This window comes from Myxocyprinus asiaticus, chromosome 6, assembly GCF_019703515.2.
Source record: "Myxocyprinus asiaticus isolate MX2 ecotype Aquarium Trade chromosome 6, UBuf_Myxa_2, whole genome shotgun sequence".
Classification (NCBI taxonomy): domain Eukaryota; kingdom Metazoa; phylum Chordata; class Actinopteri; order Cypriniformes; family Catostomidae; genus Myxocyprinus; species Myxocyprinus asiaticus.
Window position 1 is genome coordinate 38,196,801 of NC_059349.1, and position 25,495 is coordinate 38,222,295.

Genomic DNA, 25,495 nt, shown 5'->3' on the forward strand with positions numbered 1-25,495 from the left:
GGGCCATATAGTGTCTGCGTCGGGGGGTGTCACTCCCATGGGGAAGACACGGCGGAGACCACACCCTGCCCGAGGGGGAGGAAATTGTGTGGAAATACGTCACATGGTCTTACCGAGTCTTTTTGGCAGTGTCTCATGTGGAGAAGTCCCCGTGGTAGGTCTTACCCGGGGGGGAGGAGCTCTACAAACACGGCAACTGGGGGCAGAGGGGCCTCTGCCCAAGGAAGACACGGGTTCACCAACGGGGGAACCGTCTCGCGGAAGATACATCACACGGGGTTACATATGGGTAACCAGCGCATGTGGAGCACCTACCCCAGTACAGGGCCAAGTTAGCCAACTTACCTGTTTGTACCTGACAACACACGGGACGAACCGGCTCAACCCGGTGATTGAGGAACCTCGCGAAGGTATTGGGTGTGCCCAACCCGCTGCTCTACCGATGTCTGTCAAAGAGGCGCTATTGGTCAGGGCGTAGTATGCCAAAGCGATGGCGTCAACGACCCAGTGGGCCTCTGTTTGGAAACAGCGCTCCCATTCCGCTGTCCTCCAAAGCAGAAAAAGAGCTGCTCAGAGCCTCTATAGCTCTGCGTGTGATCCAAGTAGATGCGCAAAGCACGCACTGGACACAGCAACGAAAAGGCTGGGTCTGCCTCCTCCTGGGGCAGCTTTGCTTGCAGGTTCACCACCTGATCCCGAAATAGGATCGTGGGAACCTTGGGCATATAACTCGGTCGGGGTCTCAGGACCACGTGAGAGTATTCCAGACTGAACTCCAGGCACGTGTCGCTGACAGAGAACGCCTGCAGGTCCCCTACCCTCTTGATGGAAGTGAGTGCAGTAAGGAGGGCAATCTTTAAGGGGAGTGCCTTTAGCTCAAATGGAGTGCCCCGAAGGACCACGGAGAGGTCCCACGAGGGGACGAGACGTGGTCTGGGACGATTCAGCCTCCTCACGCCTCCAAGGAACCTGATGACCAGGTCGTGTTACCCTAAATACTTACCGTCAACTGCATCGTGGTGCGCCGCTTTAGCGGCCACATACACCTTCAAGGTGGAGGGGAACAGCTGCCCCTCCAGCCTCTCCTGCAGGAAGGAAAGCACTGACCCGACTGCACATCTCTGGGGGTCTTCGTGTCATGAAGAACACCACTTAGCGAACAGACGCCACTTCAAGGCATACAGGCGCCTTGTAGAGGGAGCTCTAGCCTGAGTGATCGTGTCTACCACCGTGGGTGGTAGGCCACTTAGGTCTTCCGCGTCCCATCCAAGGGCCAGACGTGGAGATTCCAGAGGTCTGGTAGTGAGTGCCAGATGGTGCCCCATCCCTGAGAAAGAACGTCCTTCCTCAGGGGAATTCGTTGGGGGGGGGCTGTCGCGAGAAGCGTGAGGTCCGAGAACCAAGTCTGGGTGGGCCAGTAAGGTGCTATTAGGATGACCTGCTCCTTGTCCTCCTTGACTTTGCACAGCATCTGTGCAAGTAGGCTCAATGGGGGGAATGCATACTTGCGTAGCCCCAGGGGCCAGCTGTGTGCCAGCGCATCTGTGCCGAGGGGAGGCTCGGTCAGGGCATACCAGAGCGGGCAGTGAGAGGATTCCCAGGAAGCAAACAGGTCTACCTGCGTTAGACCGAATCGATTCCAAGTCAGCTGGAGCACCTGGGGGTGGAGTCTCCACTCTCCCCTGAGTGTGACCTACCACGACAGCACGTCCGCCGCACTGTTAAGGTCGCCTGGGATGTGAGTGGCTCGCAACAACTTGAGCCGCTGCTGACTCCAGAGGAGTAGACAGCAGGCGAGTTGCGACATGCGACGAGAGCGTACGGCGCCTTGGCGGTTGATGTACGCTACCACCGCCGTGTTGTCCATCCAGACCAACACGTGGTTCTCCTGGATCAACGGCCGAAGCCTCCGCAGGGTGAGCAATACTGCCAGCAACTCGAGGCAGTTGATATGCCAACACAGTCGTGTCCCTGTCCAGGAGCCCGCAGCTGCGTCTGTCCTAACCACGAGGCGCCTGGGGTAATTGCACTAAGGGGACTCCTGGGGCTGAACAGGTAGCGGCAGATCGGCGTGATGACCACTCTTTGCCGTGGTGCCATGCCCATCTCGTGACTCGAGTCTGACGCCAGTGCTGAAGCGGTCTCATATGCATCAACCCGAGCGGCGTAACTGCCGTTGAGGACACTATATGTCCCAGGAGCCTCTGAAAATGCTTCAGTGGGACCACTGTGCTCCGCCTGAACAACTTCAGGCATGCACCTCCGGGAAGAATGGGACCGGGGGGGGAGGGGGGGTTGTGGCTGCGAGCAGCGCTCCGAGCCCAGGAACCAATCGTCAAGCCACGAGGGTTCAGGGGGAGTGGAGGGCCTGCGACTGGGTGACCGCACCTGAAGATGGGAGCCCAGTCGAGTCCTCGGCGTCAGACTGGAACAGCCTGCTCTCCGATGCTGTGATCGAGAGCTCATCCACTTCGCGAGCGCCGAATGAGATCGCAAACTTGCCCTGAGACAAGCCGGCGGTCTCATCCCAGCGGGGCAAACGAGCATACTGGGGAATTGGAGGTCCGTGGGGGGTTACCCGGCAGAGCGGTTCCCACTGGGGTCCCCAAATCGCCCCCAGTGCAAACCGACGCGGCCTCAAACCCATAGGTAGAAGGACCGAGGCGGGGAGCCGCTGGGGTGGCTTTCCCTCTAGCGAAAGAAAGCCGTGACCGCAATGTTGCCATGGTCATGCTCTCGCAGTGAGATCATGACCCGTCCACGAACTATGTCTCCACGTGGGCAGCCCCTAAGCACGTAAGACAGCGATCGTAGCCATCGGGAGCGGAGAGGTAACGACCGCAACCAGGAAATAAACACAGACAGAGAGGCATCTTTAAAAAGACGCTCTCCGTCAGTGCCACTGTTTTAGTAGGGAAAATATACTCTTTTATTGCAAGAATGCGCGAGGTGGAGAAGTCGCTGTAATCCGCCGTAAATCCAACAGCTTTTGTAGAGGTGAATGGATCGGCGGAGGAATTCAGCTCGCTGAAATACAACCGCTCGGCTCTGAATAGAAAATCTGAATAAGTGGTTTCGAGCCAGCTCCTTTTATACCAGTATGTCCGGGGGAGTGGCATGCAAATTCCACTCGCCAATTCCCATTGGCCTTTTCTCAAAGATCAGTGGTGTTTGGTGCTCCCAAGAGTGACCCCTAGTGTCACTACATGTGAGTGACAGGTAGGGAACCATAACTTTTAAACAAAACAAAAAAGCTCCAAGAAACTGACCAAAATTTTAATCCAATGCAAGTCAATAGGGTCCATAACTTTCAAGCTAAAAAAAAAAGAAGCTTTAAGAAACATTTTGACATCTGCAGTCTGCTTGGCGTATTCATGGGAAGCTTGTTCACAATTCCTTGCACTTGACACATGTCTGTGTACAGCGTATGTTAAAAGTTATGGAGCCCATTGACTTGCATTGTATGGAAAACAACACATCAAATATCCTTCAAAATATCTTTGTTTGTGTTCCACAGAAGAAAGTCATACAAGTTTGAGACCACATAAGGATGAGTAAATGATGAGAGAATTATCATTATTGGGTCAACTGTCCCTTTAACCCTAACCAGAAGCTACCCCTAAAATGAGAGGAAAATGGCAGGTTGATCAAATTGTTCTAAATGCTCCTGACCATGAAATCTGATTGAGTGATAAGAATGTTGTTCCAGTACCAACAAGGATGTTGTTGCATCAGGAACACGCCTTGTTTAAAATGGTTTTCCCAAGTATGTAACGAGGTTTGTCTGTGATGCAGTCTTGCCGTTTTTCCCATAACCTATTGTTTCCCCGTGTTTGCTTTCGTAGACACGAAAGATTCTTGCAGCATGTGAAAAGAACTTGACAGATGCTCATCAACTGAACTACGACCCTCACAATCCCTTTGACATCTGCGCAGCCTCCTACACTCCCCTGTACCGTGGGCGACCAGTAGAGAAGTGTCCCCTGTCTGGAGCCTGCTACTGTCCCAAATACAAAGGAGAGGTCTGCAGGGTCACACAGGTTAGTGCTCAGCCCTCATAATGCCCGCTTGTGCTAAGAATGCAAACTACTCCACAGTTTATTGAAGAAAACTCTTAAATGGTCAGTATGTGATAAAGTAATTCAGAAGTAATAGCTTTTGTCTTGATCATGAAATGCTATAAACTGAAGAATCAATTTCATTGTCTCTCTTTTGTTTCCTAGGTAACTGAGATCGGTAAAGATGTGATTGGATTGCGTGTCAGTCCACTGCAGTTCCGATGAGCGAATTGAATGAAACATTAAACAACATGAATGAAAAGTGGATATGCTTCTCTCCTACACACTTCTATTTTCCTTCATAACATGAAGTAATTTTCATGTGATCAGAGCTAAAGAAAATGAGAAAATACCTTCTTACATAACTATTCTGTCTGTGACTGTCCTTTGCATTATTATATATGAGGTCTCAATAATATCTTTATGCTCAACTTACAGAGGGTTTATTCCCCTTCTTTAATCTTACATCTCTGACACTGTTATAACTGCATTCATGCCTTATAAGCATATTGCAACAAGCTTTCCTTTCCTGTCAAACTCTTGAAATATTGAAATAAAATGATGGTAAATTAATATGTTGTACCAAATATTATTTTCTTTCCCATAACCAAGCAAGATTTCACTTATATAGGCCTTCATCAATTTCTAAACCTGGAGAAATAAATGGAAGCCAGACGCTGTAGTGGTTTATTTATTTATATTTAATTTGTGACCACAAGGAGGTTCTAAATGTACAAAAAACAACTCTTATCAAGTCAAAGGGACACTGCTCAGTAAAAAAAAATTCACATGGTTTTAGTTAGTGCTCTTTAATTTATTTTGATCAATTGGAATCTTGTGCTTTCAATTCTGAACAACCCCCTCAAAAATGATGGAATTACATTCCAGGTTAACAAACCTTTTAAAGAAAAAAGTTACAAATGTAATCAATGAGTCCATGTACAGTTTTGAAAAGAAACAAACTCTGAACTTTCCATACTGTGTTTACCATTATTTGATTATATTAGTAGTGCACAAGGCCTTCAATCAAAAGCATCTTAACACTGCAAGTAAGATTTTTCTGTCATGCTGTCATTCAAAGGCCTTTGTCACAGCCCTGCTGCCTGCTTAAAGTCATCCGACTTACATCGATGTTGTTGTTGGTAAAAACCTCTCTTCCATGGTCAATGGTGGCAGCAGGCAAGGATCGGGTGCGGCCCAAAATCCACGCAAAGTCTACATGGAACAGTCTCAAGACATCAGTGCATGAATACACCACTGCTAAATTTTCATAGTCAGTAGACAAAATCCAGTATGGAGTGTAGGGCAAAACTGTCAATGCAAGCAGACACATTGTGAAAGATGATTTACATGTAATTTCTTATGAAGTCAGTTGTCAGTGCTGCTTAACAAAAAAAAAAGTAATTTGTTATTTATAAACACAAGAAAGGCACATTTGATCTAGTAAAAGATGAAAGCTGTTTCCAATTAAGAGAATATATTAAAAATAAAGATTCCTACCGTAAGAGAAACTGATTCCAAGCTTTGCTGGATTTTTTTTATCTTCCACCACAGCTGTCCCTTCAATTTTTCTTAGCTCTCCTTTTCTAAAACATTCAAGAAATTCATTTATAGTAATAGTAGGTAGTCTAATAACATTTAGTTCCAGTCCTTGCATTTGATTGAAGCAGCGTCTTGAAGTGGCAAAACATGAATTTTAATATCAAATAATCTTTTACTGTTTTGATTGTCATCCTTGATCAATTCAAGTCATCCAATACTTAACATAATTAATTTGATTACTGGATCTGATTTTATTAGTCAGTGGATAAATACATGGACTGAACTGGCCTTATGGTAAAGTCCTGGGATTTAATCAGCTCTCATATATATATATTTTTTCATTAATAAAAGTAGAAGATTGCATCTGAATGTCATTGCATGTTCTGTGCAAAAGTTTAAGGCATTTTAAGGATTTCTTTAGAAATAATGTCATAAATAGTTTTCATTTATCAATTAACGTCATAAAAATTTCAGTAAACACAAAAAAGCTAATTCAATATTTGGTGTGAGCACCTTTGCCTTCAAAACAACACCAATTCTCCTAGCTACACCTGGACACTTTGTCTTGGTTGTTGGCAGATAGGATGTTCCAAGCTTTTTGGAGAATTCGCCACAGTTCTATCTATTTAGGCTGTCTCAATTGCTTGTTTATTCATGTAATTCCAGACTGACTCGATGTTCAGTGGGGGGCTTTGTGGGGGCCATGACATCTGGTGCAGTACTCCATGTTCTTCTATTCTATTCGCAAAAGTAATGTTTGTGAGTCTAAAATTGATATTCCCTATTGACACACTAAATCTGAAGATATAAATAATCTTAAAACAAATGTTTTTGTGAAACATCTTATATTCCTAAGACTTTTGCACAGTAAAGTATAACATGAGCAGGGACACATTTGTTTACCTTGGGTCTTTAGAGACCTAGGACTTCATTCCACCCCCAGTACCTCATCCATTTTTTGAAGTTGTGCCCACCCTCTTTAGTATTCCTCAATCTATCTCTTATAAATATTGGCGCACACACACACACACAGCCAAAATAGCACACAAAAAATAATAATAATTTATAATAGTTTAAGAACCAAAAGTGTATAGGGTCTCTAGAGACCAAAGGTACAGTATGTCTCTGCACTTCTATAAATTACATTTTTTATCAAATTTTAAGTTTACTATCACAGGATATCCATTTCTTGGTATATTACAAGAGTGGTATAGTAATAGAAATAAGTACTGTATTCATACAAATAAATACTATATTCAGGGTACTGCTCTTAAATGGTTCAAGTAATTTTTGTCAAATAGAAGTTTTTTGGTCAATATTGGTCAGGTTTTTTCTTCTTCACCCACTTTTACTAGCGGGGTTCCACAAGGGTCCATCCTTGGCCCTATCTTGTTTTCGCTATAAATACTGCCCTTAGGGTCTATTTTTAATAAGCATGGTATTTCTTTTCACTGCTTTGCAGATGACAAACAAATCTACTGTATATGCCCCTGAGAAAAGATGATAAGAGTGCTCTAGATTCACTTTTGAATTGTTTAAATGACATTGAAGACTGTGTAGGTGCCTCGTGCTGCCCCCCTCAAGATGCCGCCCTGGGCAACTGCCCATGTCACCCATGCATGTCGCCTGGCTCAATATGTGTTTGAACAGCCAGTTGCATCTCATGAAATTTCAGTGTGAAAATAATGAATCCTTTTATTTATTTGTCCTGAATTGTTGCATTATCTCTTTAATTTATGAAAAATAAAATATCAAAATACATTTTATTTTATTGTTTTCTAATGGACTACTTGCACAACTGCTTCCGCGTTCTAAGTAGTGCGGCTCAGACGTTTCTGGTTACATCATTCAGATTTTCAGTTAATTAAAATCAAATTATATTTTTGGTGCTAATGTGATGTCTCAATTTTATAATTTGCCACTAAGTATATTTTTTCCTTTCCAAATGTAGCTAAACTCAGCTCCCGAATAATAAATAAACATGTATAACCTGCAGCAATGTGGCCGTCTCATTAACACGCATTTCATTCATTAATGATATTTCATACCAGTTGAGATTCAACGATAAATGCCACCATACAACGACTGCAAATGACTCTTCTTTGGATAAATGTCCCAGATGTATTTATTTTAGTGCTGTCAGTCGATTCAAATTTTTTATCGTGATTAAATCGCATAATTTTTGGTAGTTAATCGTGATTAATCGCAAATTTTGAAAGTGCTGAAATTTGACACTATATATACTTTTTTCTTGTCAAAATGTATTTATTTCCATTTTAGGAAGAAAACAAAACAATATGTAACAACATAATGCTTTATTAACATTTTCCAAACAAAGCCTTCTACAGTATAAATATAGAAATGCAACAAAAAAAAATCAATTCAAGTCACATCTAACGTATCCCGAAGTCTAAGTGGGAGTTTGACTAACTGAAAGAACTATAGGTTGCATATTCATTGCAATGGGCATTAAATCTCTGAAACTCTCATCATCCACAATATTAATCTGTCAGTAGACTGTGGCTATCCGCATTGTTGCAGCAATCGTGAAGCTGCATTCATGATTCACATCAGGGTGGCAACACCAGCGTCGAGCGCCAATTTGATCTCACCATGCGCCTTGCATAGGCTGAAAAATACTTCATTTCTGTCACAAGTCCCATCTGGGCTTGTTTTGTACATTATAGTGCTAAGTGCTCCTTTCTTCATCATTTTATCACTGACAGGGAAGCACGGTCAGAGATTATTTTATTAAAATAAATAACAACCTCCACGGCTCTATCATTGGAGAGAGTGTAAAGGTCAACTTTAGCGTGTTAAGACAGTACCACCCATAGAATGTCTATGGGACTGCCGTGTATGCTGTTTTATGTTTAGCTTGTAGGTTGACCTTGGTAGAAGGGCTCTGGCGCTGTGGCATTAATGCAATGACTCCAGGCAGACACATTACAAAGTTTCTGCGCTTCACACCAGTGTTTATGATGTATTAACGATAAATGCATTAATCGCGATTACGAAAAATTAACGTGTTAAACGTTTTAAATTGATCTCATGCGTTAACGCTTTAATTCTGACAGCTCTAATTTAGCTGTTATCTTACTCTGACCATGCTTTAAAGTCACTCAGAACAGAATGAAGCAGTTGTATTATCAAATTAAATAAATAAATAACTGTGCTAAAATATATTTAACCACACTACATATACAGTATTTAATCTATTTCAAACGTTATAATTCATTATCTTTAGTGGTTTTTACTTATGCATTGCATTTCAATATTTATCGATAAATAGTACTTATCAGTGAAACAGTGACACAAAATAAAGATTAAAACATACATTTAATAAAAACAGGGTGATGCATGCATTCATTGTGTCTCCCTCACACATGGAATATGGCAGTGACTGAAGCACATAGTTGTTGTTGTTTTATATATATATATATATATATTTCCCCTTTCCTCCCCAATTTGGAATGCCCAATTCCCAATGCGCTCTAAGTCCTCATGGTGACGTAGTGACTTGCCTCAATCCGGACGAATCTCAGTTGCCTCTGCTTCTGAGACCGTCAATCCACACATCTTATCACGTGGCTTGTTGAGCGCGTTACCGTGGAGACCTAGTGCGTGTGGAGGCATCCACGCACAACTCATCACGTGCCCACCGAGAGCAAGAACCACATTATAGCGACCACGAGGAGGTTAACCCAACGTGACTCTACCCACCCTAGCAACTGGGCTAGTTGGTTGCTTAGGAAGCCTGACTGGAGTCACTCAGCATGTCCTGGATTCGAATTTGCGACTCCAGGTGTGGTAGTCAGTGTCTTTACTTGCTGAGCTACCCACGCCCCCGAAGCACGTAGTTGTTTAATTCAAAGAGCACCGTTGGTGCTGACACCCTTTGACATTTGCGTTTCGAGCTGATCTGTGGTTAAATGTCTTCTACAGACCTCCGTGTGAGGAGACACGGTAAAATGCGCTTGGATTGGAGTATATACCAGCCATTGCTTTCTCAGATCAGCTCGGGCAGAATTAAATCTCTGAAAACTGTTCTTCCACTGAATTTTGAAGAAGCTGTACACAATAATGTTCCGAATATCTCTTCTCCTATCTCTGAAAAGATCCGTACTTTATCTGAAAAAATCCTCTTTCAAACACTAATTTTAAGTGGTGTTTCAGGAACTAGACAACAGAGCATGTAAATACATTCAACCGGAAACTAGCAGGCTGCACTATTTCAAAGTGGAAGTACGTCATGAGACTCAGTACAAGTAGTCCATTGTCTTGAAAATATTCTGAAAATCTGACACTATCTGGGCATTTTGTATATCAATATTTCATAGATATAAGTGCCGGGTCTCTAAAGACCCGAATATGTAAGAGTGTTTGGGAAAATTACCATGCATTTAAGGGTTAACTGGAATGGAGCGCGAGGTGAAACTAGAGATTGAGAACAGTACAGTACAAAGAGCAGTGATTATGTTTGATGCTTTGGCTTCTTCTGAAAGTATTTTCGCTAGCAGAGAAGAAAATCTACAAACTAAATGGCTTTTATTTTTTTTTTCTGAAACTAAAGTTATTTAACATCCTTTACTTGTTTGTTGAACTGTTGTATAAATTCAGTGTTACAGTCTTAATCGTCTTGGTCTGCCTGTGATAATTAGCATAATTGTGCGCAAGGCTGCTAAATCAGAACAACAGCACTCTTACTTGTGTGATACTGCTTAAATATTAGTTAGGATCAAGAATGTAAACACAGAATTGGGGAGACAAAATAATAATTAATGAATAAGCCAATGAAAAGCACATATTGGTCGACTACTCTTCTGAATGGTGTAGGCTAAGGTTAGGGTTAGGTTAGGTTAAGTCAAGTTAGGGTTAGGCCTTTGTACTGTAGGTGAAGTTTAATAAAGGATAATAAATTGTAACAAAGTGATCCTCCAAATATCCTTGCCAGATAAAGAATAATCTGAGGTTTTGGTACTCACAGAATTTCAGAGCTCACCACATGGGCATTTCCATCCAGCTTGAGAGTAAAGTTAGTTTCAATGCATCTCCCTTTCTCAAACTGTGCTGGAAGTTTAGCAATCTCAAACCACCTCCCCATAAACTGCAGCAGATACAGAGAAGCAAACCAGTGAGAAATATAATAGCAGAATGGAAAACTTGGCATATGCTGAAGAGAGCTGACAGCAATAGATGAGGTACGAACATGTTACCTTATTTAGGTTAAAAGCAGTTTGGGTAGCAGGCTCTGGGCATGGGCCCCAGTGGGGTACCTGGGCATTTATGATGGGCAGGAAGAGAGCCAAGAGAACCACAAGAAATGCCTTCATTTTCCTTGCAATGATCTTTGCTACAGTTAAGGTCAGCAGTGAATGAAACAATAAGAATAAAAGTACATTTAATTTAAGATTTGCAAACAAAAACAGTTGATATAAAATATTTCTTAAACTTCATATAAATATAAAGTCATATAAATTTGATAAAGCAGTAAATCATATAATCCACATCTGTGGCCTCTAATAAACAAATTACTACCGTACTGAAATATAATTATAATTCAACCATTATCAACGGTACAGTTTGACATTAGACTATACATATAAGGCAAATGATAAGAATTCTTACCTCGTAGTGTCTTGTGGAATATGCAATGGACTGTGAGGCACAGAATATTTATTTGAATCACTCTGTCTCATGTGATTGCTGAAAAGAAGTGTCATATAGTAGTTTATTTGCAACATGAAGCAAGTCATTAAGCAAACTGAAGTCATGAGGGGATGTTTCATTATGAATGAAGTAAACTAAACAATTGTATGCATCTCTCCCTCTCTTTACAAGACCAAATGGTTTGTCTTTTTTCTTTTAAAGTAGCTATTGTTTGATTCCTTAAAACTCCTTATTAGTCTTTACTGTAATGCCTTTAGTATTGCTTAGTTTAACCCTTTTCCCCTAAGACAGTGGTTCTCAGCCAGGGGGCCGGGACCTACTCCAAGAGGGCCTCATGTTGACTTACAATTAATTAAAAATAAGAAATATTAAATTAATTCAACTTAATTCAAATGCTTAAAAAAAAAAAAATTTTTTTAAAAAAATACTTTAATATGTATGACTACAAATTATAAACAGACTCTTTCTGAAACTTCTAGAATAAAAAATTATCCATGATAATTTTAATCAGACATGTCTAGTTTCGGGTGAGGGGACCTTCAAATATTGTCTTGGACAATGAGGGGCCTTGGGGTCAAAAAGTTTGAGAACTACTGCCCTAAGATATGCAGAGATTTGAGATAGGTATTGTACTCTGTGGACCTCTTTGTGTTAGCATGGCATTAAAGGGGAAGGGTAACACCTTTAGTTCTGATCTGTGAAAATGTACTTGTGCTTCCAAATCACCATCAGACCAGTGCTGAGTTTAATGATGATGCTGATGCTGGCGCTACATGGAGTAGACCTTATTCACGCGAGCGCCATCTTTGATTTTTAACGGGAATGATAATGAGGCTGTGAGGGATGGACTTAATGTCTCTTCAATGATACAAATGGTATAAAGCTGTATAAAGCTCCTAGATCACATCTGATTTTACACAACTTATGTTGTCTGGAGTTCTTTGTATACTGAATGTTCTTGGACAGATATTTTATCAATGTTTTCTCCACAGAACGATCCAAAAACACTTTAAATTGCAGTACATGAATAAGGTCTGTTGTGCTTCTCAGACGCTTACAAAGAAGCTGTGGCTATGATTGCTTTATTTATATCTTGCTTTTTACATTTTGTCTCTGGATCAGTCCTCACTCTCATATTTCTGTTGTAATGTTCCCTTAACCTTGAGCATTGATTAAATTGAGAGGGAATTTCCCATTTGTGCCCTAAGCTTGATTCACTATGCCAAAATCAAATACTTTTTAAATCTCCTATAATAACCTTACAAATAACAAAACAAAAAAAAAATTAACAATAATGAAAGAATTACTTTAATTTTCTTAGCATTTTAAATGGGTTTAAATATGCATTTTTATTTTATCAAGAGGTCATATGAAAAAAAAATGGTCAGAGGGGGAATGTGTTCTGGGGGTGCAGAACAGAAAAAGGATGATGGAAATGAAAAACAGTGCATTAAAATGAAGAAAACAATGCCCAAGTGAATAAAAAGAGATTGACAGGCTAAACTTATTACTTTATCACTGAAAATCTTGAAAGACTTGAAGTCAACCGATATTTAGCATTGCCGAGAGGTAGCCTACAGATTGCCAGCTAATATAAATATTAGTTCATTATTCTGAGTATCTTTTCTGTCACAGTTATGCAAAAAGTCGCCGGATGTTTGGGAATGGCCGTTCAGTCGCTATACATTTAGAGAGAAAAGCTTGTTAACTGATCCTTCGCCATGTCCAGCCTATAATTGGGCTCCTCTTACTAACCATACCTAATGTTGCTGCACTTTCCTACCTTCACCTGTTGTTGTCGTCTCGCTGTCAAACATGACGCGAGAATCCATTGGATGTGGTATCAGTTACCTCAGGAATTGTTAAACAACACCTGGATCAATTATTGATTTAATCCAAAAAAAATTGGGCAAAGAAATGTGTGATGGAGAGACTTGCTTCAGAATCAATCATGTTAAACAACTAAGCCTCTATTTTATTTATTTTACTGTTTGGATGGGAAACAATGATGCAGATCAAATTAAATTAATAATTTTATTTTTTTAATTAAACGGTTTCAGTGCTATTTACATGACTATTCATATATAAATTAGAAATTAAATTCTAAATATAAAAGTTTGAATTAAATAATTGAACTAAACATTAGATTGTAACTTTTTTTTATTGAATTCTTGATTAAAATATATATATATATATATATATATATATATATATATATATATATATATATATATATATATATATATATATTTTAAACATTGATGTTGCATACCCCTCAACAAACGTGTAGCTGCGCCCCTGCATAATAGTAATGATAGGTAATCTCTAGGTCATGGGGCAATACTTGGGTTGCCTGCCTAGGTCCACAAACACTATATGGGGTTCACTCTTCATGGATCCATTCTAAGTCAATCTAATATTGTGTTCAATTCAGAAGTGATGATCCCTTTGGCCTATTCCCTTCAAAGACTTTACCTTCCTCTGTGTGAAAACTTCAGAGGGCTAAAAGGTGTCGGGCTACGATTCTGAACCCACTTAAGTCATTTTTATTGTTATTTTATACCAGCTGCCCACATTACTGCCAGCTGTATTTTGAATGTTTTTGTTTTGTTTTGTTTTTTTCAAAACTTACGCAAGGGTTCTGCTTATCTTCACAAGATGGCCATGTCCCCACGTGTAGCTGTATGCTTTACATGTTGTAGGTGTTTTTGATAAGCCGTCCAACGTATTGATCAGGGTGTATCCATGTGCTTGCTGGCGTAATAAATGTAGTTAAAGACTCGACCTCCTTTTGAGGACACAAATTCATACATTTGTGTGTGTGTGTGTGTGTGTGTGTGTGTGTGTGCACCACAATGTGTAGAATGAATACATTAATAATAATAGAAAATAAAAAAAAAAACACTTTTCTTATATAACTTAATAAAAATTACTTTTTTCGGACAGAAATTCTGATTACAAAGACTACACACATTTCTCATAATTTATTTATGTATTTTTTTCTGTACAGCCAGTTATGGACCAACACTGGTGCACAATTTTTTTGTTACTATTGTGTGATCAACCATATCCAATTTACCCACCCCTAAAAGTCACATACAACAGCTTTTATTAGTGATTCGCTACTGATTTGTGAGTACACACAATCTTTTTCAAAAGTGCTGTTCATAACTTTTTACTGTAATGAGAGGGGAAAGGCTTTTTAATGTGTCCTGTCACACCAATCAAAATTTGATTAACAAATTACATATTTTTCCTGTCGTAAAATGTACTGTAAAATCTTGTAAAGTTAGGAAAGTAACTGGCCAATAGCATTCTGATGGCACATTCTCCATCCTGGTCTGGAATGTTCAACTCTAGGTTTATTTGCAGATTGAGCAGATGCGCAAATCCCCACATTTCCCCCAATCCTGTTCTAATAAGATAATTTGAGTTGAGGAGGTGGAGTTTAGTGATATAACAAATAGATGCAATGGCTTATAAATATAAAAATTATGCTGATGTTCTTTACATCAAAACACAGGTTTTACCCCTGAAGCCAGACAGGTAAGAAGTCTAATTTGTCTTTTAGTTTATCTTAATGCTTGATCCTTGAATGTCTATTATTTGATTAATAACCATAAATTATCAGCAGTGTAGTTAATGTTTTTTTTATTAAACTCTTATAAAAAAAACAAAAAATAAAAAAAATAAATAAAAAGATTTCTGCTTTTGCTCAATAAATGTTTCTCCTTTTTCAGGTGAAACTAAGAAAATGCAGACTCTACAAGTTCTGTCTCTGCTGTCTGTACTGGCTGTCAGCGGTCAGTTCAGGAGCATGCCCACAACCTCCTGTTTAACAAAACTTTGATCCTACTAGGGTAAGTGTTTCTTTTTTTATTTATTGTATTTTAAGATATTATGATCATATTGAACCACTTTAGCATTATAATTTAAAACAGATGAAATTCATGACAATGAATAAAATACATACAACTAAAAGGACAGTAAAAGTAGGCCATTGAAGGTAGTAAAAGTCACATTTTTAGCAGGCTATTCTAACAGAGTAAGAATAAAAAAATAAAAAATAAAGACATTCTTTTAAAAAATGACCATACACTTGACTTTTTACACATGGATTTAAAGCATATTGGTCTTCTTTTACTTCCCTTCATATGAATCTCCATTTTCAGCAAACAAATTATATATCTGCATTTTCATAGGAAAAATATTCTGTTGCATAATTACTCGCTAATTTGTCATTTCATAGTATGTGGGCAGATGGTACGAGATTATGAAGATTCCATCCCAGTTCCAGTTAGGAGAGTGCTGTCAGGCTACTTACGCTCTGAGAGACGGTATTGTGCTGGTTCGAAATGAGCTTCTGTAAGTACTGCTTTGCATGTCAAAAGGGGCAAGAAATTTAAGATGTTTCAGAATATTTAGCTTTTCTTGCATTCTCCGCAGAGATTACCTTATATCTTGTCTCTGAAAAACCTCACAGTGCTTAATGGCACTATCAGCTTCATTGAGGGATCCGCCAAGATTGTAGATGATTCAGAGCCTGCCAAACTGGAAGTCAGCTTCTTTGAGGGTGTGTATCAACAAAGCATGGGGGCAAAAGTTTCTCCTACTTTTTATCCAAGTTTTATTTGATGTGTCCACTTTCAGATGCTCCTCCTGCCCCCTACTGGGTGTTAGCTACCGACTATGACAACTATACCCTGGTTTATGCCTGTTCAGGAGGCCTTCAGTCTCCACGTTGAGTATACCTGGATCATGAGCAGGACTCGTACACTTCCCAAAGAGACCGTCTCTAAGCTGATAGACATTTCTCAAATCCAATGGCATCAATATCGACATGCTCTCTGAGACTGACCAGAGCCTAGAGCTGTGCAGCGGCATGCCTTAATGTTACTGTCTTGTATGATAAGCCATTGTAGATGTATTGTGATCTATTTAAAAACAGTATAAATGTAAGCTCAAACTTCTCAAACAGATTTCCAGCCAGTGCTTTGAGGCATAAGAATTCAGATTTGCAATCTGCACTCTCCAACATTTGTTGAGTACAAATGAACAGAACTTTTTCCCTTTACTGTTATGAAAGCAGCAAATGGTGCTGTTGTTCCAATGCGCCAGTAAGCTTCTGGCCTTTGTTTTGCTTCTGTTCAGTTCTGAAAATATTAATAAAAATACACTTGGAGAGAGAGAGAGAAAAAAAAAGCTTGTTTGTCTTTATTTTAAATTCTAGGTGGCTGACCTAGTTGAATGTTGTCTACTGTATATAATATCTGTAGTGAAAAAACAAAAATGTCCTTATTCAGAATGTTTCAGACTTTGAATAAAGACAGAATTTTACTCACCAAATAAAGCTTGTGAATCAAATCAAAATCCCTTTACCTGATTATCTGATCTAATAAAGGCAAGCTAAACACCAAAATGCTTCCTTTTTTCATTTGTTCTTCTATGTACAGCAATTAGTACACAGACATTTATATGGATAGATTCTTCATTGTTACAATCATACATCTGATATGATCTAAAGATATATTCTTGGTTAAGATCATTCATGTATGACTTTTTTTTCTAATTATTAATTGTGTTTTATGATGAATTTGTATGCACTAAAAATTCAGTCAAAGCTAACCATATTTACTTAAAGTATAGTTCACCTTAAAATGACAATTCTCTAATTTTTACTCAGCCTCATGCCATCTCATATGTAAATGACTTTCTTCTGCTGAAAACAAAGATTTTTAGAAGAATATTTCAGCTCTGTAGGTCCATGCAATGCAAGTGAATGGGTAGCTAAATTTTGAAGCACCAAAAAGGATATTAAGGTACCATAAAATTAATAAGACTCCAATGTTTAAGTATATGTATTCAGAAGTTATGTTAATTGTGAGTGTGATCAATAGGAGACCTTTTTTACTATAAATTCTTCTCCATGCCCAATAGGTGGCGATATGCACAAAATGCAAATTGCCAAAAAACAAAAGAACCTATCATATCTCTTCCAAACACATGGATTTAACCACTGGAATCGTATGGATTTATTTTATGCTGCCTTTGTGCTTTTGGAGCTTAAATTTAAGCTCCAAAACTTGCATTGTGAGGACCTACAGAGCTGAAATATTCTTCTAAAAATCTTTGTGTTCAGCAGAAGTCATACATATGGGATGGCATGAGGGTGAGTAAATGATTAGAGAATTTTATGGGTGAGCTATCCCTTTAAAATTAGTTCCTTATCATATTGTTTGCCATTAGTAGATTCATTATAAAAATAAATAATAATAATGTTTGTCTTTGAGCATCATCAAAATGCAATAACTAAACGATTTTCCTTTAAGATAATTTCACTAGGCTGTAAATAATGATAACCAATAACCAAATTGCTCATTAGGCGTTGTTTTTGGTTCTTGCACAGTAATTTAATGTGGTTAATGTTATAAAGGTCACAGCAATAATAGCAAATTAGAATAACTTTTAAAAAGAAGCATAACCATTGGGATACGCCGAGATACTCTCAAGGTGATCTTGACCTTCAGCCTCCATGTCCTAGTAAAACAGTCTTCTCTAAGGTGCTGGCAATGTTTCAAGAGGGTGGTAGTCCTCCACAATCCACTTCAAACACAAACGCCCACTTTTCATGATCCAATCAATTCCTGATTGATAAAAGCAAGTCCCGCCCTATATGTGCTTGTGAGTATTCTCAGAAATACATCACATTATAGAAGTAAAATGGGTTGTGCATGTTTTGTTATGTTGAATTTAAGATGACATTGTCCAGAGAAAGTCTATATACTGTTGATATAAAGTATCTTTGTCTAACACATTTTATTTTGACAAATGGTCAAAAATAAAGTATATTTCAGATGGGTTTTCAAACCTTGTGCAACAGACCTTTTTATCTTTACATAACAGCCGAATCCTCATGTATAGCTGTATGTTTTGCATGTCGCAGGTGTTTTTGATAAGCCACACAACACACTGATCAGGGGGGTGTATATGTGCTTGCAGGTGTGATAAGATTAAGAGTATAGTATATGTATTCTTATCAAACCAGCAAGCACATGATTCACATGTGACTCGATGGGGGTAATTGGTGAGAATGATATTCTCATTTTCCATCCCACTGAGAGTTCAGTGACCCCACATCATTATAGACCAAACAAATATTTAAACAAAAAGCATTATGACTGCATAATATTTAGTGGGGTAATTTCAATATATGCTTATGAAGTCCACAGTGTGCTAAAATGAACACTTGAGCACCAGTGACGATGCAGCTGCCTTGCATGATCCGTCTTAAACACTTATTAAAAAAAACAATTTACACACTCTAAAGACTGTAAATTGTATGCATAACTTACACTTTTAATTGAATTAATGAATACTTGGACACCTCTGTTTTACAACTTTAAACTCAGTAGTTGAGAGATACATGCATTTAAAAAAAAAAAAAAAAATTCACTTGTTACACGACCATTTAAAATGAACCATTTAAAAATTAAGATTAAGAATAAAAGGAAAATGTGACCATTTACAAGACCTGTATATGCGGATTATAGCCTACTGATTAAATTCTAACCTAAAAACTTGATGTAGCCCAATTCATTTTCTGCATTAGTCATTCTAAAGAACAGCATGGCAACATAGCATAGTTTTTGGGTAAAACTAGAATGTTAGAGTGTATTGACTAATGAAAACATTTGTCATGAGCCTGTTTATATATATATATATTAGAATTATGTTAAACAGCTTACTCAAATTTGGTGAATCTTTAGTTGTCTTTAAAAATTGCATGTCCGCAAATATCAAAACAGATGTTGTGTACAGGGGACATTTAAGGTATAATACAGTCACCCCCCTACAAGCACACCCGGCCCCACTCTGGCCCCCCAATCAAAAGGGTCTAGAACCACCCCTGGTTGATGAACCAAAGACATACAATTTCATTGCCCATCATAAGCAAGAAATAAACTATGTACACTTGATCATGTTTTAAGAACACAAAGTCATATACACTCACTGATGTAACAAGCCAGAATCAGACACAGAGTTAAGATCCATGTGCAAGGGTTAATAGAAATCGTAGTTAAACAAGCAGAGGTTAGAGCAGGGAATATATACACAGAGAGCTGATGAATGAATAGCAAACAGGTGTGAGAATGAACGGCGGGAAGGGGGTTCTGGGAAATGTAGTCCGGTTATATGGGTTACTACTCAGGGGAAGGAGATCTTGTGTGAACAGATTGGGAAGATGTGACAACTGACTGCTTTATTTGGAAAGCCTGTACACCTACTTATGCGATTATCAAATCAGCTAATCATGTGGCTGCAGTGCAATGCATAAAAATCACACAGATACTACTCAGGAGCTTCAGTTAATGTTCACATCAACCATCAAAATAGGGAAAAAAATTTGTTTTCACAGTGGCATGATTGTTAGTGCCAGACAGACTGGTTTGAGTATTTTTGTAAATGCTGATCTCCTGGGACACACACACAAAGTTTTTAGAGTTTACTCATGTAGCGGCACGCTGTGAAGTGACATACCACATTGAGTTTTTTTTTTTTTTTTTTTTTTTTTAAAAGAGAAGAATAGGAATAAGTCTGATCACGCACCCTGGGAATATACAGATTTTGAATTAAATCCATGCACAAAAGATCACACATGTCCATTTCCTCCAATGAGAGGCAAGAGACGTGGATACCAGTACAGAAATATATTCTCTTTGTCACACAATACAAATGGTAAAAACATTGAAAATCTCTGCGGCACTGGAGTTTTGGAACTGCTGAAATTCACATACAATAACGATCATGAATGACACGCTCAAATACACACACGCACTTTGACACCCATACAACGCTAAACAGAGCTGAGGCTTAACAGTAGGGAGGAACTAATTGCAGAGGCTCTCTGTCCCAGTTAACATATTGCGTCGCACACGAGTGTCTAATAATGATATGGTGATGAACACAGCACGTAGTGAAGGAAAACCACACCAGGTACAGGACATAAGTCTCCCTGCCCCAAGCACTCAGCTCCTGCAAAGAATGGAAAAACAAAAATTAGCATCCAAATACAAACAGTTGGTATGAGTGTTTCTCAGCCCATAATTGTCACTCAAAACAGGGCCAGACACAAATCAGAGCCCAGCACAGTTTAGTACCTACACAAAAGGCATCCATTTATCCTTGCGATCGGGTTTCGGAATCACTCGGAGAAAGGTAATCAGTCCAGACCAAATTAATTTGACGCCCTTAAAAGAAAACCAGAGTATACCATATTGTATGAACAGCAGACATCCAGTGCGACTAACAGTGATTTTATCTTCTCAAAAGGTTTATGCCAGTCCCATCGGGAGAGAAAACACACTAGTGTAGCACACGTCAGGACTCGGCCAACTGTCCATAAACAAGCACAAACAAGAACAAACCAAACAGAACAAAATACAAACAAAACAAGCTTAACAGAACAATAGAAACCAAATAATAGAAACAAAACAGCAATATCCTCCAAGGGGGGCACAGTAGGTGAACCCCACAACTCTAGCCACAGAGGGAACACTTCAGCATGTCAAACAGCCCACCTAAAAACACAATTATGAATACTAAAACTACAATAACTAAGAGGCCCTTGAATATACATACCAGGAAAAGATGGTTCATTAGACCACAACAAAGCAGCCAACAGTGGTCTCGCTAAGGTGAGAGAGGGCAAACAGTTTACAATACTGTAACCCCACAAGCAGCAAACAATATTTAACAAACATTTTTAAAACCTGGGGATGAACAGCAAGGGCTACAGTTTTCCACATCAGAAACATCCTTTGAGTCACTGAAATTAAACTTGCACTGACCAACACAAGCTGTAACAGGAAGTAACACTCTTATGCCCCATGTGATTCCAGAAAGAGGGCAGGGTTGAAGGATATGCATCCACAGGTGGGGGACAAGAGCCCTAAAATAGACTGGCTATAACACTGATTGGCAATCAATCACATTGTTAATCTAAAAAACAGAGAGGTGACAGCCTATCCTGCTCCACTCAGAATGGTGCCAAAAAAATAAAAAAAAATAAAAAAATAATCCAGTGAGTGGCAGTTCTGTGGATAGAAAAGCCTTGTTGATGAGAGATCAGAGAATGGCCAGACTGGTTCTAACAGAAAGGATACAGTAACTCAGATCGCTCTGTACAATTGTAGCAGAATAACATCTACCATAGTGTTATAATAAAGTGCTAAGTGAGTGTATTTTAAAAAAAAATATGGTACAACCCACACTATTGAAATTAAGCTGTCCAACTAAATTAAAAAACCTGGACAAGAAGGGCAAATGCAAGTAACCAAGAGACTTTTAGAACACTGAAAAAGCTGCAAACCTCTTTGACCTAAAAGAAACTGTATAGACAAAAACATGGTGTTTTACACACAATATGAAGCCATTCATGAGAATGTTGTAAACTAAGTTATTCATGATTCTGCTTCATAATCAAGAAAAATAGTAGTAACCAATGGTAAATGGATCGGCGACCAATGACAACGATCCATTATGTTCAATATCATGTATAAGTTGAACACATGTGAGCACAATGGTGTTTTTGCAATGCAACTGAATGTTAATAAATGGTGTGCACAGTAATGTGTAAAACTGTGACATTGTCCTGTTGTGTAAATGTGTACCTTAAAATCAATCGAGATTAAAAACAAGTAGACTGTAACAGTTGAAGGTTGGGCAAGGAGGAGGCGGGAACCAGCTGAACAGTCAATGTAAAGTTTAATGGTAAAACTCAACACAAAACAAACATAAATATACACACATGCAGGGTGGCCACGTGCATCTCTCTCTCTCTCTCTCTCTCTCTCTCTCTCTCTCTCTCTCTGATGTCTCCGGTCTCCCCCCCTTATCTCGCTCTCCCGCTGATCATCTGATTCAGTGCATCCAGGCAGGCCAGGACGCCACCGGACTGACCTACTCCCATCCCCCCTTCTGGCTGTTCCATCAGCCGGTGGTCCACTCAAACTCCTGGGAACCTGGGGGAGAGACAAGGGAAGGTGTGGGGATAGGGAAAGGGTGAGCAGAAGACACACAGTGAGAGAGAGAGAGAGAGGGAAAACTTGCTGGCCGGTGCCGGACACGCTGTCGCCTGGTCCTCAACCGCTCCTCCTACCTCTGATGGACGACAGCTCGCTCCTCCCCAGCAGATGGCAGCGAGTCCTCCGACCCCTGGTGGACAGAATTTCTCCTCCCCTTCTAGGCAGACAGCAGCGGTTCCTCCGGCTCTCGGTGGCTGACAGCGACCCCTCCGTCCCCAGGCAGATGGCAGCGGCGAGGACTCAGCAACAGCACATCCCTCCTCCTTACCGGGTTTTGGCACCACTGTAACAGTTAAAGGATGGGTAAGGAGGAGGCAGGAACCGGCTGAACAGTCAACAAAGTTTTAATGCAAAACTCAACATAAAACAAACATAAACAAACACACACATGCAGCGTGGCCACGTGCATCTCTCCCAAACTGGCGTCTCTGGCCCCCCTTTATCTCGCTCTCCCACTGATCATCTGATTCAGTGCCGGACGTGCACCCTCACAGCCCGGCCACGCCCTCCTCCTCATCACATAGGCCTATGCATGTAACAGTAACTATAATAATTATAATTAATAATTTTCTTTATTTATCACACATTATACATATACAGTGAAATTCTTCTTTTTCACATATCCCAGCAAGGCTGGGGTCAGAGTGCAGGGTCAGCCATGATACAGCACCCCTGGAGCAGATAGGATCAAGGGCCTTGCTCAAGGGCCCAACAGTGGCATCTTGGTGGTGCTGGGGCTTGAACCCCCAACCTTCTGATCAGTAACCCAGAGCCTTAACTGCTGAGCTACCACTGCCCCTCTATCACTGCCCCTCAACCGCTGAGCTACCACTCAGGTAGTAGAAGCTTGCATAATATGGGTAAACTAAAAAATAAGCTGTGACTATTACTTTATTTAGATTGAATAATGGTCATATATTTGATGAGGGCCATCATCATTGTTATTCCTGTAACATTTGTTGGCCATCTTGAGAACTGAAACTGTGCGTCATCGCATGGTAGGTTGAATGACCTTTGACACAAGCCCCCTGTTTGAACAGATGCCAAGTGCCCCAACTTTTCCCAAATTATGTTTTGTAAGAGGGGTGGGATTTATTGTCATAATTCACAGTATAAAATGAACTCATGGACTATATAGCTATATCCACCTTTAGCACTGTTCTTTACCTCAAACACAGGTAAGATGATGATCAATTGCATTAGGGCATAATTCGACAACCATATAATGTATAATAACATTTAATAATGCAACAAATAGTTTCAGCTAATTTGCAGCAAATGTGCTCTTTTTGCTCTGTATATCTCTTCTACAGGTGAAACTGAGAGAATGCAGACTCTACAAGTTCTGTCTCTGTCTCTGCTGTCTGTGCTGGCAGTCAGCACTCAGTCCATCAGCTCAGGAGCATGCCCACAACCTCCTGTTCAACAAAACTTTGATCCTACTAGGGTAAAAACATGTGTATATTTTATCTTATTTGTTTTTTTATTATTAGGGACATATGATTAACATTAACCACTTCGGCATGATGAATTTAAGAAGATCAAATAAATGACAATTCTAACAACAACAACAAAAGGAACAAATCCTCCAGATTCTTGTCAATTTTAAGCATATTGGCCTTAATATGGCCTCAAAATTATTTTTGAACTTTATTGGAAACTCCATTTGCAGATTGTATTGTTTGTTTAAGTCACATTTCCCTTGGAAAAGAATCCTATTGCATAATTTCACACTGTTTTGTTATTTTATAGTATGTGGGCAGATGGTACGAGATCATGAAAGTTCCAGCCCCATTCCAGTTAGGAGAGTGCTGTCAGGCTACTTACACTCTGAGCGACGGTATTGTGCTGGTTCGAAATGATGAGCTTCTGTAAGTACTAATAACTAGAATATTGAAGAGACAAATGCTAAATTATAAGTAAACAAAGAAATTATGGTAAACAAAATATTATTCAGTAAAAATAAATTCTCTCTGGTTAGATGACTTTAACAAATTAATTGTGGTTTACTATCCAAACAGTGCTAATGGCACTATCAACTTCATTGAGGGAACTGCCAAGATTGTAGATGAATCAGAGCCTGCCAAACTGGAGGTCAGCTTTTTTGAAAGTAAGTCTTAACAAAGCAATGACTTTGACATGGCCTGAAGTTTTCCCTACATTTATAATAATGTGAAACAGTCTTTGATTTTACTTTTTCATGATTACTGCTGTCCACTTTCAGATGCTCCTGATGCCCCCTACTGGGTGCTGGCTACCGATTATGACAACTATACCCTGGTTTATTCTTGCTCTGATATCCTTGGTCTCGTCCATGCTGAATTTGCCTGGATCATGAGCAGGACTCGTACACTTCCCAAGGAAACTGTCTCTGAGCTGCTAGACATTCTCAGATCCAATGACGTCAATGCTGACAAGCTCACTGAGACTGATCAGAGACCAGAGCTGTGCAGCAGCATGCCATAATGTTGCTATCTTGTATAATGAACAATTGGAGATGTGGTTAAATTAATAATAAAATACAATATAAATGTATTGAGCTTCTGGTTGTGCCTCTGTGACTTTGTTTTGTTTTTGTTCTTGTTTCTGTTCAGTTCTTGTCTTTGTCAAGTGATATGAAAATGTTAATAAATACAGTACATTTGGCAAAAAAAAAAAAAAAAACAGAACTTGTTTTTTACTCTGAATTCTAAGTTGCTGCCTTTGTGTGAATTAGTTCAATCAAATGTATGTATTTCTGACATTACCTAACTTATTCTTCAGACTGCTGAATGATGTTTAAATACAAATGATGATTTTACTTTTCATAACATCCTTCATAAAAGAGCTGTAAGCCATGAATAAAACCAACCAGCTCCGAGGTAAATCACAACATCACAAACTTTGTTTTGAGGCAAAAAAGCATTTGAAAATCGGACAAAAAGACAAAGTTACAAGTCTGTACTTAACATCTTTCATGAGGGCATGGACTACAATCCCATGAAGCATTGTGAATGATGTCGTTAAATAAAAAACCATGGGAATATATAAAAATATTGATTTTAGGTTGTTGATTATAAGTATAGAAACAATATATTTTACATTTATTTCAGAATATTCCGATATGAACAAATAAGTAGTTTAAGGGTGAAGAAACACAGA

At 39.4% G+C, this 25,495-nt stretch overlaps 3 protein-coding genes and 1 pseudogene across 4 annotated transcripts in view; 3 read left to right on the forward strand and 1 right to left on the reverse strand.

Moving 5' to 3' along the window:
• LOC127442182 (coatomer subunit alpha) overlaps positions 1-4,631 on the forward strand; it is a 26,445-nt gene extending 21,814 nt beyond the window's left edge. Inside the window, exons 28-29 of the mRNA XM_051700025.1 lie at positions 3,846-4,040; positions 4,224-4,631. Coding sequence (XP_051555985.1) covers positions 3,846-4,040; positions 4,224-4,283 — 255 coding nt within the window. The 3' untranslated portion in view covers positions 4,284-4,631. The remainder of the gene's footprint in view (positions 1-3,845; positions 4,041-4,223) is intronic.
• Positions 4,427-11,342, reverse strand: LOC127442183 (apolipoprotein D-like). Of its 2 annotated transcripts, none has more exons than XM_051700027.1 (5): positions 11,229-11,342; positions 10,817-10,953; positions 10,586-10,707; positions 5,559-5,644; positions 4,427-5,369 (listed from the first exon to the last, which is right to left on the reverse strand). In XM_051700027.1, the coding sequence occupies exons 2-5, from the start codon at positions 10,931-10,933 to the stop codon at positions 5,134-5,136; spliced, it is 561 nt and encodes a 186-aa protein (XP_051555987.1). In that variant the 5' UTR covers positions 10,934-10,953; positions 11,229-11,342; the 3' UTR covers positions 4,427-5,133. The 2 variants fall into 2 exon arrangements, with proteins under 2 accessions (XP_051555987.1, XP_051555988.1); XM_051700028.1 differs by having other exon boundaries at positions 10,817-10,948; positions 11,229-11,330.
• Positions 11,343-15,024: 3,682 nt separating this feature from the next.
• LOC127442562 (apolipoprotein D-like) lies at positions 15,025-16,161 on the forward strand (annotated as a pseudogene).
• Positions 16,162-23,681: 7,520 nt separating this feature from the next.
• LOC127442832 (apolipoprotein D-like) lies at positions 23,682-24,820 on the forward strand. The gene is made up of 4 exons (XM_051701050.1): positions 23,682-23,801; positions 24,107-24,225; positions 24,376-24,464; positions 24,579-24,820. Exons 1-4 carry the CDS (start codon positions 23,682-23,684, stop codon positions 24,818-24,820), a joined length of 570 nt encoding a protein of 189 aa, XP_051557010.1.
• Positions 24,821-25,495: the final 675 nt, after the last annotated feature.

Bases quoted from the DNA above. Each gene is read 5' to 3' on its own strand.
- LOC127442832 (XM_051701050.1), top strand. From the start codon at position 23,682: ATGCAGACTCTACAAGTTCTGTCTCTGTCTCTGCTGTCTGTGCTGGCA. The intron at 23,802-24,106 runs GTAAAAACATGT...GTTATTTTATAG, and splicing joins AAAACTTTGATCCTACTAGG to TATGTGGGCAGATGGTACGA. The intron at 24,465-24,578 runs GTAAGTCTTAAC...GTCCACTTTCAG, and splicing joins GGAGGTCAGCTTTTTTGAAA to ATGCTCCTGATGCCCCCTAC.
- LOC127442183 (XM_051700027.1), bottom strand. From the start codon at position 10,933: ATGAAGGCATTTCTTGTGGTTCTCTTGGCTCTCTTCCTGCCCATCATA. The intron at 10,708-10,816 runs GTAACATGTTCG...TATCTGCTGCAG, and splicing joins CTGCTTTTAACCTAAATAAG to TTTATGGGGAGGTGGTTTGA. The intron at 5,370-5,558 runs GTAGGAATCTTT...TTGCATTGACAG, and splicing joins TGGAATCAGTTTCTCTTACG to TTTTGCCCTACACTCCATAC.